Source organism: Lissotriton helveticus, chromosome 8 (assembly GCF_964261635.1).
Source record: "Lissotriton helveticus chromosome 8, aLisHel1.1, whole genome shotgun sequence".
In the NCBI taxonomy this organism is placed as follows: Eukaryota; Metazoa; Chordata; class Amphibia; order Caudata; family Salamandridae; genus Lissotriton; species Lissotriton helveticus.
The window spans coordinates 1,666,012,980-1,666,032,755 of NC_136069.1; the positions used below are offsets into that span (position 1 = coordinate 1,666,012,980).

Here is a 19,776-nt window from a genome sequence, read left to right on the forward strand (position 1 = left end):
AAGTCGCCCCCCAGTACTGGGACTGTGTCTGCCGTGGTCAGGAGGATGTCAGTAATACCTCTGAGTGTACCAGTCTGCAATTTGGGCGGTGCATAGACCGAGAGAAACGTGTATTCCTGCCTTCTCCAATGTCCCCCCACTCTCACATACGTCCCCTGGGGATCAGACCAGGTCTGGGTTATTTGAAAAGGTATTGCTACTCCCCGGGAGCCCGAGGTGAACCCTGCATGAGCGAGGACTCTGTACTGTCCTCTGGCGAGGAAGGCGCATTTGGTGCCCTGCAAGTGTGTTTCTTGTAGTAGTATGGCGTCTGCTCCTACTCTCTTCACATAGTTGTGGACTAACCCTCGCTTAACCTTGCTGCCAAGGCAGTTTACGTTCCACGTTAGTATCTTAAGCTCACCTTGGGACAGACCTTCCCCCATTGGGCTTGTCACCATCATGTCCTGCTTTGAAGCAAGTGTTGTTCAAGGGGCCCGTGCACAGGGCCTTCAGGTCGTGGATACATGTGAGTATTGCAACATGCTAAAAACAATCCCCCCCCCCCCCAGCTACCCCCTCCCGCATCGCAGCGGAAAACAGCTCCCATCTCCCCCCATGGAGCCCCCAACATGAAACAACTGTCCCCTACCCCAACTCCCCCCACCCAACCTGCCCCATCCCTGCCAATTGGCTTCGTACAGGGCTTTTGGGCAGAGAAGGTCTGTCGCCCACCCCTGAGACCTCCCTAGCAACCCAGCCCCCGGACAAGAATCCTGGGGGCGTGCAACTCTCCCCTCAGCTGTAGCTGTCTACAAGGGGACAAAGTACCCCTAGGAACTGTAACTCAAAGGGAATAGGCGGGGTGTGTCAACTTGCATGCAGTCCGGCCTTGAGCCTGTATCTTCATCGTCCCAACAGCCCCAACTTCAAGAATGGGAGTCCTGGATATCGCCTTGAGAGACCCCGCCCTCCTTGTCTGTCTCCTGCTCCATCTCGTTGATCGCCGCCACCAGTGGGTGCATGGACGGAGTCTCTGCGTCCTCGTCTCCTGTGGAGTGTCCACCAGTGTCCTCTTCCCCTTCAGAGCGAGTATTGCTCGCTAGACAGCGAAATCTAGACCCTACTTGATCACCAGGCACCGGGGATGACGAACTCCGCTGTCTTCTCTGAACCGAGTTTTGCGTGGGATACGGGGTCGTCTTCAGCCTCCTGCTGCCGCGTGACCCTCTTGATCTCTGTATTTGGCCCCCGCTGCTGGCGCTCCCGACCAGGGCTCATGTCGTCTGTCCTCCGGTCTCCGTAAAGGCGGATGTTCCTCTAGCCACTGCCCGCATCCTCTGGGTGGGTGAAAAAGTGCGTCTTCTCCTGGAATACAACTTTCAATTTTGCCGGGAAGAGCAACATGTACTGAATACGTAAGTCTCTCAATTTCGCTTTCACCAGGTCGAAGGAGCGCCTCTGCTTCTGCACCTCCTGGCTGTAGTCCGGGAAGATCATGATTTGTGTATTCTCCAGCCTGATCTCCCCAAGTTTTCTGGACTCTCTCAATATGGTGTCACGGTCTGCAAAGTTCAAGAAGCGGGCAATGACTGGTCGTGGTCTCGCCCCCACCGGCGGTTTCGCCAGCAGTGCCCGGTGTGCTCTTTCTATTATAAAGCAATTGGAGAAGCTCGCTGTTGGGAAGGTCTTCTGAAGCCAGGCGTGCTTGAGCGCCACCATGTTATTCCCCTCAATTCCTTCTCGAAAACCCACAAAGCGGAGGTTATTGCGGCGGGCCCTATTTTCTGCATCATCCACCTTCCATTGGAGGTGCTTATGGGAGGCCTGGAGCTCCGCCACGTCTTTCTTCAGCGTGTGGATGATATCTTCCGCGTCGCCCAGTCTGGTCTCCGCAGTGGTCACCCTCACCGTCAAATTAGGGAAGTCCTGCCGTAACAGAGTTACCTCAGAGCCCACCTCTCCAATTTTGACTTCATGGGCCGCTCGCGATGCCTGGATATCCTCTTGCGACGCCTGGATGGCCCCCATCAGTAGCGCCGTATCCGAGCGGGACCCCTGGGGCTCAGTCTCTGTGACGGGTATGGCTGTTGCATATCGGTCCAGGGTCCCCTGTCGTGGAGCCCTGGCGGACGCCTCCTTTTTCCCCATATCGCACTCCTTGGCAGGTCGTTCCGTGTTGATGGCTCCCTGTCTGGTTCGTTCCCCAGCTCTGTCAAGCACCAGCCTCCCTCGTACCGTGCAGTCGCCGAAGTCCGAGGCTCAGAGGATCTATCGGGCTCCAGTTACACTCTCGCCGCCCACATGCAGGCTACCACCGGGTGGGGACCCCTGCTCAGCGCCACCGGCCCCCGGGAGTGCAGCAACGCTCCTGGTTCCGTCAGGCCCAGTCCTTCACGGTGCCAACAGGCCCCCCGTAATTACAGCATGCGGGGGCGAAGGGCGGAGGCCAGCAGTGTCCCCGGGTGGAGGGGGGGGCCGAAGTGGTGCGGCCTCGATGTCGTGCCCCCAAATCTGTTCCGCCAGTTGCCTTCCACTCACGCTGTGCTCCCCTTGTGCCAAGGCTCGGCCTTCTTCCAGTCACGACCTTTCCCCACCACCACTCCGACCAGTCCGGGGCTCTCCACGGCCGCCGTCCATCTACTCGGGGAAGGTGCAGGATTCTCCCCCTGTGGATATCCGGGGGGCCCAGCTCGCCAGGCCTCCCCCCGCAGTCTCCTCACCTGCTCCAGTGCGGTTCCGGCCGCCCAGACCGCCCGTGTGGCCCTGGTCCCGGAGTGCTTCTCTGCCCGATCAAGGGTTCCCAGTGTCCGCCGCCCCAGGCGCTCTCTTGCGGGCCGGGTGAGTCGGTCGGGCAGGAGGGCCTCTCGGCGCCGCCTCCCGTGTCTCCCACAGCGGGCCTCTGTCCCCGGGTCCCGCCTCTTCCAGCTTCAGTAGGCTCCCAGCGGCCCTGCCTACCGTCGTCTTAGCCCCGGTTGTTCCGCGGTCCAGCTCGGCTGGGGTCCTGGCGCGCTACGAGGCCCCGGGCGCCGCCGCTCTCACTTTCTCGGGGCAGCCTCTGTGGCCGGGTCCACTGCTCAGAGCGACGCCTCCTCCTCAGCCGGTCGCCGCCATCTTGGATCCTGCAGTGTTCTTCTCCGGGGACTTCTTGGCGGTTCTCCCCGTTACCGTCTGCCACATGCCCCAATTCGTCTCTCCAGGTTGTCACGGGACCTTTAGCCGTCCCTCAATGTCGATTACGGGACCATCGGACGCCCTAAATATGCCGGATCAAGATCAGCTCGCCGGAGCTGTCGGGAGACTCGACTTAGTCGGCCATGCTGTTCCATATTTTCACATTCTTGACCATAGAGGCTGTGCCCCTAGCCAGTGCAAATTCCATTCCATAAGTCGCTTTAGTAATAGACCACCAGTCATAAATTGTTGGTGGTAGTGGAGAAACCCACATCCGAGCAATTTCCAACCTTGCTGGCTACCATCATGATGGAAAATAGCCGTGTTAGAGCAGGCTTACCTACCTTATACCCTAACATAATTTCTAGAGTAGTAAATGTAGGTCCTACTCCGAGTTTACTATAAAACACTAAGCCAATCTTCTGCCAATAAAGTTGTAATTTCGGACAGACTATAAACATATGTATTAAGTTTGCGGCTTGGGTCCCACATTTAGGGCATTAGTCTTCTCTCCTACATTATTACCTCCTGCCTATCTACTAATTCTTTCGGGTTAGTTGCAGACTCACAGAATGGACTGAGTCACCAATATTGCCCAAAGCCTGTGCAATCATACCAGATGTTATTGCCAATTTTAACGTTTGACTCCATTGTAATGGTAGCTTTTCACACCCATCAGCTTTAAAGCTGATCAGCAACTTATACATAGTACCTATGAGAGATTTAGTTTTCTCTTCATATAGAAGATCCCATACTGAAGATTTTGTAATAAAATGAGGGTCAAAATGTTTCTGAAGGTAATCTCTTATCTGTACATATTTAAATAGGAGGTTAGCAGGCAGTTTATATTGGAATTGTAAAGCTTCAAATGATGTAAGTCCTCCAACATCATACATATCCCCTAGATATAAGATCCCGTACTTAAACCACGATCTACCTCTAAGATCCTGAACAATTTCTGGTAGCATTGGATTCCCCCAAAGTGGAAGCTTAGTGTGAATTACTGATAACGTACTAATGGTCTTACATTTGACGCGTTTAAAGTAATTCGGATCGTTAATACGATATAAAAAAAATCCCCCAAAATCAGTCGATATAAAGAATCCCTCTGATCAATCCCTAACAAAATACGAAAACGCCCGGCAAACGATGACAAATTGTAGTACATTTGCAAAGCATTATGTTAGACAGATAACATGTGTCGAATGTGGTGTTGAGGGGCTGTCAACGTGCATAATGGTAGCATCTGGTTTTGAAATGAAATGGCAATTCTTCCAATTAGAATGAATAGAGAATCAAGATTTCATTAAAGACATGGAGGCTAACATTATCCCGCCCTCCACTTCCTTTATTAAAAAAAAAGTATGAGGGGCAGGGTGAGTAATTAACTAGAGAGTTTGCAAATACGTGTAATTATGGATGTTTTTGATGTAAAGCATAATGTTAGCCCCTGTGTCATTAAAGAAATCTTGATTCTCTGTTCATTCCATTTGGAGAATCATCTTTCTCCTCACACCAGGTGATAAACTTAGAGCAACTGCCAAAGTACATGTACTTTGTGGGTGGATGGTGAACAGCCGAAATGGCATCCGCTATCTTTGATAGAACGTCAATACCGCTCCATTGGTGCTGCTCCATCTCCATTCAAGGAGGTATGGATTTTGTAGGTTTGAATTCAGAACACTCCTGTCTTTTGTTGGGATAACAGGTTTTCCTGGAGAGGTAATTGAAGTGGATTATATGCTGAGATTCAGGAGCCCTGAGTATCTGACCCTCCAAGACCAATCTGGGGCTATCAGAATTAGTTGAGCCTGGTCCCATCTGACCATTTCCAGGACCCAAGGGATCAGCCACAGATGATATAATGCAGGCCTGAGCCCCACTGAAAAAGGAACATGTTTCTCAGGGATTCTTAAGGAAGAAACTCCAGGGTACAAAGAAGTAGGCATTTGAACATTTACTTTTTGAGGCCTTGATTAGATCTGCCATGGATGTGCCCAGCTGTTCAAAAAAGCTATCTGCCTCTTCCGGATGCAGATGCCACTTGTAATCAGCAAGATGATGCCTGCTGAATTCATCCAACCTTGATGTTGAAGGAGACTACCAGGTGGCTGACTAACAGGAAGATCCTGTGTGGTTCCAGTCATAACTTCAGTCCCAAAAAGGCATGGTACTCCACTTCACCCTGCTTGTTGCAATACTTCATGGGGGTTGTGTTGTTCATCCAGATTCGATCTGATCTGCCATTGATGGAAGGCAGAACAGCCTTGAGGACAAGTCAGACGGCACATAATATAAAAGATCGATATGAAGGCTCTGCTTCATCAGTGACCACAAGCCACTGATCTCCATTTGTCCAGACAGCTTTCCAAGCTCTGAGATGATGCATCTGTCGCCACTGAGAGCTTTGCCTGCTGTAAGTAGAATGATCTGCTGCATCCCATGTGGATATTTGTCACCCAACACCGCAGATTCTGGACTAATTCATCTGAAATGTAGATGTCTGAAAAGCGCCTATATAAAGGTAATCCTCTGCACAGGCTAAATGTGGGATTTTAGTTCATTATTGGAGAACCCCCAGGTGGACGGGACCAAAACAATTGCCTGTAGGTGGTCAGACTAGCAGAGGCAAACCTTAATGAGCCAGTCGTTGAGGTACAATAGTTTGTGTATCCCTAACCTGTCAAGATGGGCCCCAGCCATTTGAAAAGACGAGATAAGGCTGAAGTGCAGGATGATGAATTGAAAATGATGACGCCTTACTATAAAATGGTGTGCTGCCTGTGGGACTACATGTCCAAGGACACCATCTAGTCTCTGAAGTCCAGGGACAATAGGACCTAGGAAAGCATCATTGTTTTGAATATCTCATTACTGAGGAAGCCATTCCTAAACCAGAAGTCTAAGATCGGCTCTGACTCCCCCATTCTTCTTGAGGATCAGGAAGTATCGGGCATAGCCTCCTGAACATTCTTGCCACTTCTACCATTGGCTTAGTTGCCCTTGGCAAGCAACATCTGAACCGCTCTCGAGAGAATACTGGCTTGTTTATGCAATATCTGAGAAGATGGGAGAGGAGTCGTCATGAAATGCACGGCATTACCAGTATAAACAATCTGAAGGACCCACTGATCCGAAGTAAACGTGCCAGTCAGAAAACCACTATAGAACCACTGACCTCAAATTGCTGCTAGTAAGAAAAATAAAGCTGCCTGGCAGCAGCAGGAGAAGAAGAGAAGAGGTATTGTTTGACTCACCCCCTACTACCACCACTGCCCTTGGAGACACAAAACAGTTATTTTTGTTGCTGGACAGGTTGAAAGGGTTTCATCTGCCAGCATACAAGGCCTTTTGATTAGCTACACAGATTGTCATAATGCTTGCCAAATCTGAGACCTGGAAATGTAACTCCAAAGGATGAACCATAGCCCTGATAACTTTGAAGCATAGCCCTGCTATGTTTGAATCACTCCATGCCTGGATGTGCAATTTCAGCATACAGCCTAACTCCTTCAAAGGGTATTTCAGTGAGAGAAGCTTGGACATCTTTGGAAACCCCACTGGCATACAGGCAAGTGTGGTGTTGGATCACAACACTGGAACTCCTAGACAGGCAACATAGTCTGTAATGACCTCAAAAAATACTGTGTGGCATCATGGCCATCCTGAACATTCTGGGCAAAGCAGTTTGGAAATCCTTAAACAGTTTGGTCAAAACATCACTCACTATATGCCAGAGGGCAAGGTTTTGCTCCCTAAGAAGCACACATCATTCAGGCATTAAGTACCAGGCAATCCACAGTGAAGTATCTCTTGCCTATAGTGTCAATTTCTTGTACTTCTTTTCCGGTAACACAGAGGGAAATTCATTTGAATGTATTTTACTTAAATAGGCTTGACCTTTAAGGTTCTCAGGAGTAGAGTGCTACATCCAAAAGATTGAATCACCCTTCCCAGGGACCACCTCAGGGATTCGTTCAATGAATTCAAGAGTTCCGAAGTTGGTGACACAAGCTGTAAAATGGGGGTAAAACTTTTGCCTTAGTTGCCAGTACTGCTATCTTTCTAAAAATGTTCAATCAAGACAAGGGGGAGGAGACCAGGGGATGGGACCAGAACCATCCTCCATCTGAGGTTGTGTCGTAGTTTTTTGCTAGCATGACATGGGACTCTCCTTAGTTGATGTTGGCTCTGGATCCACAAAGGGTTGTGAGTGTAATGAACCTGCGCCAGAACTGGAACAGCTGGTAGAGCCTGCACCAAAGGAGTTGAAATATGGCCCCACACCAGAGGCAGAACAGCTGAAACGCAGCGGGGTCAGTTGGCCTCATGGATAAGACCTGACAGTGACAGACCAACTGGAGGCTGCCATGGGTCCATGGGGCCAGAATGTGCATCACAGTGTTACAAAACCATTTACAAAAGCTGTAGTTTGGCATGATTGAAGGCCACAATCTGTTGCAGATTTGACAATCGGCTGAGGGATTTGGGGGAGCATCGTCTCCAAAACCACGATTTGGTGTGAATCTATTTGAGATGTCTTGTATAGGCTCCAAAACCACGATCGACCTTCAATCTCCAAATGTGGTACTTCTCTTGGGAGTATTGTGCCTGCAAGAAGCCTCACTTGGGTTTTTAAGTTTTCTATTGGACTTGCTTTTTGACTTTATCTTGTACTTACCTGAAGATGGGGAATATTGACAAGACTGGTAACATTCCACTTTCAACTGGACTGGCCTCTCTTTAAGTGTTTGGCAACATATAGCTTTGCTTTCCACTCTCCCATGGACTTTGGATACATCTAGGACCATTTATTGCAGGACGTGCAGTAGTGTTTGCTGTTGAAGTGCCGAAAGCAAATGCCCTGCATGTCCTTGACCCACATCTGCTTGTAACAAGCACAGCTTACATCTTGTTGTTTTAGGGAGAGACAGCCCTGCAAACAGTCTTTAAAGTAAAAAAAAAAAAATTAGCAAAACCTGGAAATGCTGCACAATTGTCCAGATTTATCATAATAAAAGTTCTTAGAAAAATGTAAGTCAACTTTCACAGACTCTCAGGACATCAGCCTCTTCATTATCCTTTGCTAAACAATATCTTGAGCCAGGCCTTGTGATGGGCATCACACTGACTTTGAAAAAGCTGCAACATCTTAAAGGCATCCTCACCTCAATCCTTGCATCACAGTGCACACATTTCCAAGATAGATCCACCTATGCCATTGCCAGACTATTTTTACATATACGATTGAACCCATAAATGTAACCTATGCTTTTTCACTAGCCTATCTTAAGCCTTTTTCTAGATCACTGAAGTTCCCCAACTGTACATCTAACCAGGTCTGATGAGTCCCAGCTGGACATTCATGTTGCTGCAGTGATTCCGAAGTAGACACTCGCCTATGGGTCGTGAGGTTGAGCTAGTTGCACCAGGTCATTTTTCACACCTGTATGTTTGTGACTTCATAATTTGTTTGAACCCTGCTGACAGTCATGGCTGTGCTTTATTCATTTTGATGCTTTTTTTGCCTCTCTGCCTCTGATCATTTATAGATGATGGAGCCTGTGGAATACACATCGGATGAAGAGAACCAAGGCTCCCTGTTTTGCCTGGACACTAATCACTCACACTTCATTCTAGTGGATGATGGTACTCATGGGAACCATGGTGTGGAGATCCCATTGAGGATGAACCTGGAGAAATTCCTCATTGAGCAATCTGTGTCTAAAAGAGGTATGGCTGCTACTGCAACAAAAGGTCATAATGCCACTATACACAAACATCAAATGCCTCTAGAAGTGTTTTTTGTACAAGCCATTGTCATTTAGTTCTAATTAATGACATTGAGCAGGCCAATCTGTCTGACTTTTGTAAAATGTTGGTGAAATAGCAATGTGTCAAAGGCCGAAATGAAATGTGTGTGTTCATGTTTTATTATTTGGTCTTACTGACACGCATTTGAAGCAGGGAAGACCCAAGTAGCTATCTTGAAAGAGGGAAATCCTTTTTGTGAACATTAAGTGTGTGCCAGAGGCAACATGTTCTTGTAATCTAGTGAAGTAATTTAGCATGAAGAACTACATACCATGTGTTTCAAGAATGTTGCAGTTCATTGAGAAATTCTTTAACCCAATGGAGGATAAGGGCTGAGTTCCTTTATGAAGTTACTGAACTCCAAGGTGACTGGGTAGACTGTTTGCCCCCCCGCAGACCTGGCAGTTGCCCACCCACTTCCAAGCCGGCGGTAGGTGGGCCTTCCAAGTGGCCAAATGCGGGGGCCGATGCACCGGGTCGCGTCTCAGTACCTGGTAAGGAATGTGGAGGCCGGCCCCGGTCAAGGTAGAGTGGGGCATGATCTGGTGCTCCAGAGGTTCGCTGGCATCTCGCTCACTGCTCTACGCTTCGGTGCTCCTTTTGGGACACGTGGATGATGCGAGACACATGACAAGAGTCAGTGAGGTGACTGCAGTCCTGGGTCCGGCAATACCGCCTCCCCCAGTGGTTGCCAGGCTTCCCCTCAAAGCCCTGTTGGCGCTGTGGACTGCCTGCGCAGTGGATCGTGGTGAGTCTACCTCGCTCAATTGTGAAGCCTGTGCCCAGAGGTCTGGAAGTAAGCGCGGACGTGGGCCTCTAGTGGTGGAGAGTGAGGACTGAGTTGGCTCTGCTTGGGGTGTCTGGAGGTTCCCTCTCCTGCCCCTCACATCGGCGCTTGGTTCGAGACGCGTGGGGGTAAGAGGACAGACATCACTTTCGTGCTGGGCATGGCTAGGGAGATTGAGAGCCTACATAGGGAGCGATACTATGTGTCCCCCACCCCCACCTATCCTCTTAGTAACTGCTTTCTCTGCAACTGGGACCTAAGTTCTGGCTGAGGCCTGCAGGGCCCTGTCAGTGCTGGAGACTATGGTCAGCCTGGACTGGGCCTTGGGTGCTGTGGGGGCTGGACTCTGCTATACCCCTTCTGAGCCCTTTGGGAGAAACCAGGCTTGGCGACAGGTCAGTGAACGCATGCATGGGCAGTAATCCTGCAGCTGGGGGTGATCCTGCTGGACCAGCCTTTATTAACCTTCCTCCTACATCACTGGCAGGGAGTCCAGAGAAAGTACCTGAGGCCATATATGTCTGTCGACACCCCAGCCGAGGTTGAGGAAATTGCAATTCCCCTGCCTTAGCCCTCATTGCCCCAGCTGCCCGTGCTTGCACCGGCAGGTGTGAGTCCCCCCCCTTCTCTCCTGGGAGACTCCAACTCTTCTGCCTCTGACCCCATTGGGCCTGTCCCGCATCTGCCTTGCTGCTCCACGACTGGTTTGAAGATGGGCAAACTGCACTCTGCTGCACCTGTGGCGGCAGACCTCCCTTTCACCATTCCAGACACCCCAATGTTTGGCAACACCCACTGCTCTCAACGTCGGATCATCTGGACAGGGTACTGGCTGCAATAGACAACTCCTGGGTCTCCGTGGAGACCAGACTTGGGTCCCTAGCAACGGAGCTGAGCTTCCTGTGTGACAGTCACCACAAGCTCACAGATAAGGGCACTAATGAGCAGAAAACGCTGGCTTCTCTACAACTGCTGGCAGCTGACTACCAGACGGTAATCCAGGACATCCAGGAGCATGTCTGACAGCTCGAGAGTAGAGCGGAGGACGAGAAGGGTTGCTCGAGGAGGAGCAACATATGGATCCTGGGCCTAGTGGAAAGTGTTGAAGGTCGAGACCCCCTGTAATACCTGGAGACTTGGTTCAAATTGTTTGCTTCAACCTTTGACCTCGGCCTCTCCTTCTCATTGGAGTTGGAGTGGGAGCACCGTGTGCCATCTCACCGTCCTCCCATTGGGACACCTCTACACCCTATGCTGCCTAAGCTACTCGATTTTAAAGACCGCTATTCAATTCTGATAGCAATCAGACAGGCTGGTCGATAAGTGCTGGCACGTTTTCACCTCAGATGAAGACACTATCCCCTCTCGCCAGGGTTCCCAGACCCCTCCATTGTTGACTCCTCAAATGGTGGACATCATATAATCCCTCCTCGACCCCCACCAGCCATTATTTAAGAGTGGTAAAAACTACACACCCTTTAATCTCAACTATATATCCTATATGCACCGATGAGTCAGTAAATCACACATGGCCGGTGCTGTTGGGGGCCATGGCCCCTGACCCGGCTTCTGCTGGCCATTTCCTTCTGCTCTCTCTGCCAGATGCTAGCCAACACATCTATTTTGTACAAACCAGTCTCATTTTGCATGCTACTAAGCATTACACTCGCAATGAGTTCCAGGACAGCGAGTGGCCCCCTGCTGAGCCAGACACTTCCCAGCCGTAGTCACGCAGAGCACACTAGGTTCCACATCTTGTACCCTGGTCAGGTCACACTCCCATAGTACACTAGAGTTTATGACTGTGCTCAGGTTTGGTGTTCTACCGTTTGGGGTAGGCTCTAAATGTTGTTCTCTTTCCACTTGTTTATATTGCCCCTTACCCATTTCACATATGACTGCCCTTGGCAGGCAGGCACTATTTTGAAAAGTGTTTTGCACCGGGCACAGAGCTGATTAGTTCTAGAAGGGCAAGTAAACCATAGACACACAAAAACATAATGCACATCATGACAACTGACATGAAAAAATATATTTTGTTTTTATTCATATTCTTTTTTTGTTTTTAACAACAGAAAAAGTTTATAAATACACTTCATATATAATACCTTTCAATTCATGAACAAACATACATTACTGATGATGTTGTGCAATTTGGAACCACCTATTGTTACAAAGTATGATATAACCTGAGAATTTTTTTTATCTTCAATTTGTATAAACAGAATGATCAAAACAGTCTATAAAATTCATAATAATCTGCATGATGTCTATTGGGCTAGATACTTGATTTAAGCCACGCCTGGAAACACTGGTAATGTTTGTTGACTACCAACGCGTTTCGGCAATGACTTCTTCAGGATTTTCATACCAGTGGTTACTCTGATCGATCTTTGATTGAAATTTGACTGCAACCACCCCTCATCTTTTAGAGATGGACACTCTATTTCGCTGTATAGTATACCTCTTCATCCATAAAAGCGACGATATGAATCATTAGAGCGGTCCTATTCCGTAAGGGTAGATACGAACGCTCATATGCCTCCGCCTTGTTTTTCCTTGTTGAAAAACCAGGCGGAGGCATATGAGCGTTCGTTGTAGCCATATCAGGGCTCAAGTTCATCCCTGAAACTATCATTTTAGAGAGAACATGTATAAAGGAATCCGCTTTTTTTGAAGGCTTATCATAGTTTTAAGAATAATTATACATCTTTCAAGCCTCCGCACGTTAGTATTGAGCAGGCCATTAAGTCAGTGCCCAAGTAAGGGAAACTTCATAATAGAAGAGGTAGAACAAGCCCTTCGTATCTACCCTTCTCCAGTATTAGGGGTGTCTTTCATAGATTCACATGCCTGAATCATTCCCCGTCGTCGGAGTGGGAGTCCCACAGTACATAAAAAAGCAATAAAATGCCATAAATATGTAGTAATACCAATAGAAATGAACCAGGAAGTAAAACAGCCAATGGTACAGTAGGCAAAAAACTTCCACATCTATGACTCTCATAGTCATTATGTATAGTCCAAACTACAGCCAATCAGGCGCCAGCACCCACCAGAATGTTCTCCCCAGAGGCTCAGGCTCTCAGATTTTCTACCGCACGTCGTGTGAAGGGAGTCTCCCTGAGCTCTGCTCAGTTTCTTACTTCTAACTTCATTTGTGTCTTCACTTCAGGATGTCTTCAAAGAAATCTCTCTTTAGAGCCTGTGACTGCTGTGGTAAGCTTCGGCTTTTTGAAAAGGATCCACATAAAAAGTGTATCTATTGTCTCTACCCAGATCACCAGGCCTCTGACTGTAAGATCTGCAGAACCATGCCTCAAAAGACTCTCAGGGATAGAGAGGGTCGTTTACTTCTTTGGTTGAAGAGGCTAAAGGATTCTTCTAATCCTGTTTCTGAGGTAGGAAGTGTCACCTCTGGTTCTACTTCAGCCTCCAGGAAGAGGCCTGCGCCTGAGGGAATGTCATCTCCCAAGGCTAAACTGCCTAAAAAACAACCACCTGCTAAAGGACTGGACCAGCCTTCTACTTCTCAGGCTGTCCCCACATCCAAGGGCATGGAAGGCGCTTCTGCTTCCAAAAAGGGGAAAAACCTCAAGTTTCCCCTATCTTCTGAGAGGATCTTACCACAGACTTCATCTCCGCCTCCTGTGATGTCCTCTTCAGCTTCCTCGTCGACGAGAACGACGACTTCAGTGACATCTACGGTAACATTTTCATCTCCTAAACCTGGTATGGTTATGTCATCGTCTACGGCGTCTCCAACGATGGTTTTTGTTTCTGTGAGGCCTGTTTCGTCGACGTCCGTCGTCGACGCCTCGTCGTCGACACCTCTAAAGGCTTTACCGCCGACAAAAAAGGCTCCGTCGACGAGCTCGTCGTCAGGCTCTACGCCGTCGACGAAAATAACACCGTCGACGAAGAGTGACTCGTCGACGAAGACGGTCCCGTCGACGAAGAGTGTCCCGTCGACGAAGGGTGTCCCGTCGACGAAGGGTGTCCCGTCGACGAAGGGTGTCCCGTCGACGAAGGGTGTCCCGTCGACGAAGAGTGTCCCGTCGACGAAGAGTGTCCCGTCGACGAAGACTGTCCCTTCGACGACGAGTGTTCCGTCGACGAAAGGTGTCCCGTCGACGACGAGTGTCCCGTCGACGACGAGTATTCCGTTGGCGAAAAGTGTCCCGTCGACGAGAGGTGATCCGTCGACGACAAAACCATCGGGAGTTAACCCTCCGACGACGCCGCAGTTGTCATCATGCACGGCACTACAAGTGTGGTCTCCGTCGACGGTGTTTTTAACACCACGGCAAGCAGCAGAACAACTGCGCAACACTGCAATGAGGCTTTCACCCCTTCGTATTTCACCTCATAAGGTGTCCTCTGAAGTGCCAGACCAACTTCTGGATTCTGACAGTGACAATGAGATGGTCCAGAATACTTTTGGGCAAGCCACTAGTCCATCGGAGTTACATATTAAACTTCAAGATGAAGAAGATGATGATTCTCACTCTCCTGTTGAGGTATCGATGCCTGTGAGTACCCCTGTTGCTCAAGTGCCTTTGGATTTAATATCCAACTTACAATTTATGCTGGACGATTACTGTCGGAGGTTCCCACCATCGGAATCGGCAGGTTCTGGACAGGCAACTCCAACTTCGGAAACGCCTCCACCCGTGCCCCCACCGGTGTGTCCACCTTCACACCCACAACCTGCTCACGAAGAAGACCCGCAATCCTCGGAAGATGACGACCAGCGGGAAGAAGGAGAAGTGGATGATTTATCGGAGTGGGAGGACTATCAAGTACAATCTCCTTCAACATCTCCTCAGACTGCGTCGGCCTCCCCTCCGGTGGATGTAGCGAGCTTTAACTTGTTGATGGAGCGTGCAACCGCACGTTTTCATATGAAGATGGAGCATACGCAACAAGAATGTTTCCTTTACGATTTTAAGGATCAGCCCAGACGACAAATTAGGACAATACCCATCGTGGAATTCATCTGGAAGGAAGGTGTTAAGGTGATGTCAACGCCGGCTTCCATTCCTCCAGTCTTGCCAAGAATTGATAAGAAATATAAAGCTCCCGACAAGACGCCTGCATGTCTTCTTGGACAGGCAAAACTTGACTCTGTAATTGTCCGGGCGGCTCAGAAAAGAGCCAGAAATCCGTCCTCTGCGGTTACGGCGCCGCCGGATAGAGATGGCAGACGCCTAGACTCAATCGGAAAACGAGTTTCCACCATGGCTGCAACAACTGTCCGTGCTGCCAACGCATTAGCCATCTTAGGTCGGTACGACCGTCAAATGTGGTCTGACATCTCACCATTTATCGATCTCCTCCCTGAGCCATCCAAGGCTGAGGCACTCCAAATTCTCCAAGAAGGTCAAAGGACCTCTGAAGAGATAATCGATTCAGCTGTTGATGTTGCATCTACAGGATTTCGTCAATTAGCAGGAGCTGCGGTTCTGCGTAGACAGGGGTGGTTACGTTCCACTGCTTTCAGACAAGAAGTCCAAAACCGAGTTCTAGACATGCCATTTGATGGCGAATATTTATTCGGCCCCAAGGTAGAGGAGGCTTTACAGACTATCAAAAAGGATACCGAAACAGCCAGATCCTTAGGCACTCTACAATTCCACAAGCCGCCCTTTTGAGGAGCGAGAGGACGAGGAACGTCCTTCAATAGAGGTGGATACCAGCAACAACATCAACAATCCTCATACCGTCAGGGTAATCAGCGCTTCCAAACTCAGCGCTACCAGTCTTATGGGCAGAAAAGATCTCAATACACCCCAAACAGGGGTAAGGCTACCTACCGCGGCAAGGACAAGCGACAATGAAACTTTTCACCTGCCACCACCGTCTTTCCACCCTCTCAAAAGACTTGGCGGAAGAATATCCAAATTTTACTCCAATTGGCAGTCGATAACAACGGACAAATGGGTCCTGGATATTGTGGCCAGGGGCCATGCCCTAGAATTCGAAAAATTCCCCCCAAATGTACCGCCAAAGGGCCCGCCTCCAGCTCACCTGAAGGAGCTGCTTACCCAAATCAAAATGATGATACAAAAAGGAGCGATCGAGAGCGTTCCTCAGAGGATGAGAGGTCTAGGATTTTACTCCAGGTTCTTCCTGATCAGAAAGAAGAACGGGGAGTGGCGCCCGATCCTCGATCTTCGCGCCTTAAACAAATATCTAAGAAAATTGACATTCCGGATGCTATCTCTTCAAGAAATTTTGCATCTTCTAACAGCAGGAGATTGCATGGTCACCCTAGACCTCCAGGATGCATATTTCCACATCCCCATCCTACCTCGCCACAGGAAATTCCTTCGCTTCAGGGTGGCTGGCAGGGACTACCAGTTCAAAGTCCTTTCTTTTGGACTACGGTCAGCTCCAAGAGTTTTTACGAAAGTTTTAGCTCCAGTAGCTGCGCACCTCCGGCTGGAGGGAATACAAATTTTCCCATATCTGGACGATTGCCTTATAAAGGCCAATTCTCATGGAACCGTTCAACGTCACCTTCAACAGTGTCTGCACCTGTTTCAATCTCTAGGCCTGACTATAAATTTCACCAAATCCCAAATGCAATCGTCTCAAAGAATAGCATTCTTAGGAGCGATGTTGGACACTCACAAATGCAAAGCTTTCGTCTCCAAGGAGAGACAAATAAAAATAAGTCGGCTAGCACAAGATCTCATGCAAAGAAAGTCAGTTTCTGTCCGACTATACAAATCCTTTCTAGGGATGGCATCGGCTTGTATTCCATTACTTCCAAATTGCCGACTTCAAATGAGGCCGCTTCAGGAGGAACTAACCTTACAGTGGCAACAGGTTTCAGGCACTTTCGAGGACCTCATTCAAATCACACCACTCATGAAGGAGTCTCTTCTATGGTGGACACAGAGGGGTCATCTGAGTCAGGGTCATGCGTTCCTTCAAGAAACACCAAGTCTCACCATCACTACAGATGCATCCCTCGAGGGCTGGGGGGCTCATCTACAAGGCCTCACGATCAGCGGCAAATGGACTGCGCAACAGAAACTGTGGCACATCAATCGTTTGGAACTGAGAGCCATCTTTCTTGCCCTCAAGGCGTTTTGTGCCATCATTCAGAACACCAGTGTGTTGATAAGAACAGACAACACAACAAGTATGCACTACGTCAACAAACAGGGGGGAACTCGGTCTCTTCTCCTGTCTCTAGAGGCGCAGGAATTATGGACATGGGCTCTTCACCACAATGTACAGTTGCATGCGGTGCATGTTCCGGGAACGGAAAACGTCCTTGCGGACGCACTCAGCAGGACAACGATCACCACCCACGAATGGGAGCTTCACCAGGAAACAGTGGACCACATCTTTCATCAGTGGGGTTGCCCAGACCTGGATCTATTTGCGACAAGTACCAACAGCAAATGCCGGAGCTTCGCCAGCTGGCACCCCCACAAGAATTCTCTGGGGAATGCGTTCTCCATCGATTGGTCCCTGACGTTTGCGTACGCTTTCCCACCGATTCCGTTAGTCCCCAAGGTTCTGCGGAAGATGAAGAAGGAACCTTGCCGACTGATCCTGATTGCGCCCCGATGGCCGCGCCAGTATTGGTTTACAGAGCTCCTCCTACTGTCAGAGAGCAAGCCAATTCAGTTACATCCAATCCCGAACTTGCTCAGTGTTCAGGAAGGTCAAGTCTTCCACCCGGACCCAACATCGCTGAGATTAGCGGCTTGGCTCCTGAACACCATGAGTTTGCACACCTGAACATCCCGGCAGACTGTAAAGAGGTGTTGGCCAAAGCTAGAGCACCCGCTACCATCAAGACATACAGTCTGAAATGGAAACGCTTCTGTATCTGGTGCCGGTCAGCAGGCGTTCACCCTTTTTTGGCAAAACCTGATGAAATTCTTCCTTTTTTCTTGCAGTTGGCACGAACAGGTCTGTCCCATGCTACTTTAAAGGTATTTCTGGCTGCAATATCCAGATATCGACAGGATGGGTCCAATTCTCTGTACTCAGCAAGAATTATCCAACAGTTCTTTAAAGGCCTCTTTAGAATGTTCCCTCCTGTACGTCGTCCACCTCCTTTGTGGCATCTGAATGTGGTCCTGGGTCAACTCATGCGTCACCCATTTGAGCCCATCCATAGAGCTGACTTGAAGTATCTTTCGTGGAAGGTGTCACTGCTTTTAGCCTTAACATCCGCAAAGAGAGTTAGTGATATCCAAGCTTTCACTGTACATCATCCTTTCCTTCAATTCACAAGCGATTCTGTCATACTTCGCACAAATCCCAAATACATTCCTAAAGTACCTTCGGATTTCCATCTGAACGAACCTGTTGTTCTTAAATCGTTTTTTCCAGACCCGCAAACTCCAGCGGAAAGAGCTTTACACTCGCTTGACATTAGAAGATGTCTTAAATTCTATCTACAAAGAACGTCTACTGTACGCACCTCTGACCAGTTGTTCATTACCTACGGTGCGATTCGTAAGGGGCAGGCAGTATCGAAACAGACTATTGCAAGATGGATATCTGCTGCCATTGCCTTTTGCCATGCACAGGCTGGGAGACCTCTACCATCTGCGCCCAGAGCGCACTCTACAAGAGCAGTCTACTCATCTACGGCCTTATTTGCTGGAGTCCCTCTTCAGCAGATCTGCAAAGCGGCTACTTGGGCGAGTCGCCATACCTTTACCAGACATTACTGTCTAGAATCCATCAGCGAGGCTGATACTTCTGTGGGTCGAGCTGTTCTACGGAATCTGTTTCATTAAGGTGAGCCTCTGTTTCCCACCTCCTTGTTTTCTGCTGTCAGACGCTTCTTATGTTATGTTTTTCACATATTTCCATGATTGCATTATGTTATGCTTTATACGATATGTGTATATTCACTTTGCATTGTTATTTGCATTACTGACTGACAAGCTGGGTGTTATGAGCGTCTGTTCAGCAAAGATATGTACTGCTAGCTACTCTGATTCAGGCATGTGAATCTATGAAAGACACCCCTAATACTGGAGAAGAACAATAGTTACTTACCTGTAATCTGTGGTTCTCCAGTATTGGTGTCTTTCATAGATTCACATGCAACCCGCCCACCTCCCCTCAGAGGCTTTTTAGGCTATTATGGTTTACCTTCACTCCTTGCGAGAAAATCTGAGAGCCTGAGCCTCTGGGGAGAACATTCTGGTGGGTGCTGGCGCCTGATTGGCTGTAGTTTGGACTATACATAATGACTATGAGAGTCATAGATGTGGAAGTTTTTTGCCTACTGTACCATTGGCTGTTTTACTTCCTGGTTCATTTGTATTGGTATTACTACATATTTATGGCATTTTATTGCTTTTTTATGTACCGTGGGACTCCCACTCCGACGACGGGGAATGATTCAGGCATGTGAATCTATGAAAGACACCAATACTGGAGAACCACAGATTACAGGTAAGTAACTATTGTTCTTATGGCATAGGACCGCTCTAATGATTCATATCGTCGCAGTAACGTATGTTTGTTCATGAATTGAACGGTATTATATATGAAGTGTATTTATAAACGTTTTCTATCTTTAAAAATAAAAAAAGAATATGAATAAAAACAAAATATATTTTTTCATGTCAATTGTCATGATGTGCATTATGTTTTTTGTGTGTCTAGAGTTTACTTGCCCTTCTAGAACTAATCAGCACTGTGCCAGGTGCAAAACACTTTTCTAAATAGTTGATTTCCCTGATAGGGCTTTAGCCTTATTTCAGGGGCACCGTACGTTTTCCAGAGCTTGGCGGGCAAGCACTACATACGAAAATAGCTGGGTGGTCGTCTAGGGCAGGGGTTGCCCTGGGTGGGACCCTGCCATGCACACTGCGCACTTCCCCTTGTACATGTAATGGCCCCCTCCTTCCACACACAGGTTTTTTACCTTGAAAGAGCACTTGGTGAGGAAGAAGTATGCAATTTACTCCTACACTAAGCGCCAGAATGCACACATAGTATATATACAGGAGTCCCACACTACAAGGGAGAAA

General features: G+C 48.6%; 1 protein-coding gene across 5 annotated transcripts in view; it reads left to right on the forward strand.

Moving 5' to 3' along the window:
• LOC144773613 (transient receptor potential cation channel subfamily M member 2-like) overlaps nucleotides 1-19,776 on the forward strand; it is a 1,994,366-nt gene that overhangs the window by 341,587 nt on the left and 1,633,003 nt on the right. For all 5 annotated transcript variants that reach the window (XR_013600026.1, XR_013600027.1, XM_078658754.1 and 2 more), the window contains exon 7: nucleotides 8,706-8,886. Coding sequence is in view for 3 of the 5 variants with exons in the window: in XM_078658754.1 (XP_078514880.1) it covers nucleotides 8,706-8,886 (181 nt within the window). In the remaining 2 variants the exon portion in view is untranslated. The remainder of the gene's footprint in view (nucleotides 1-8,705; nucleotides 8,887-19,776) is intronic.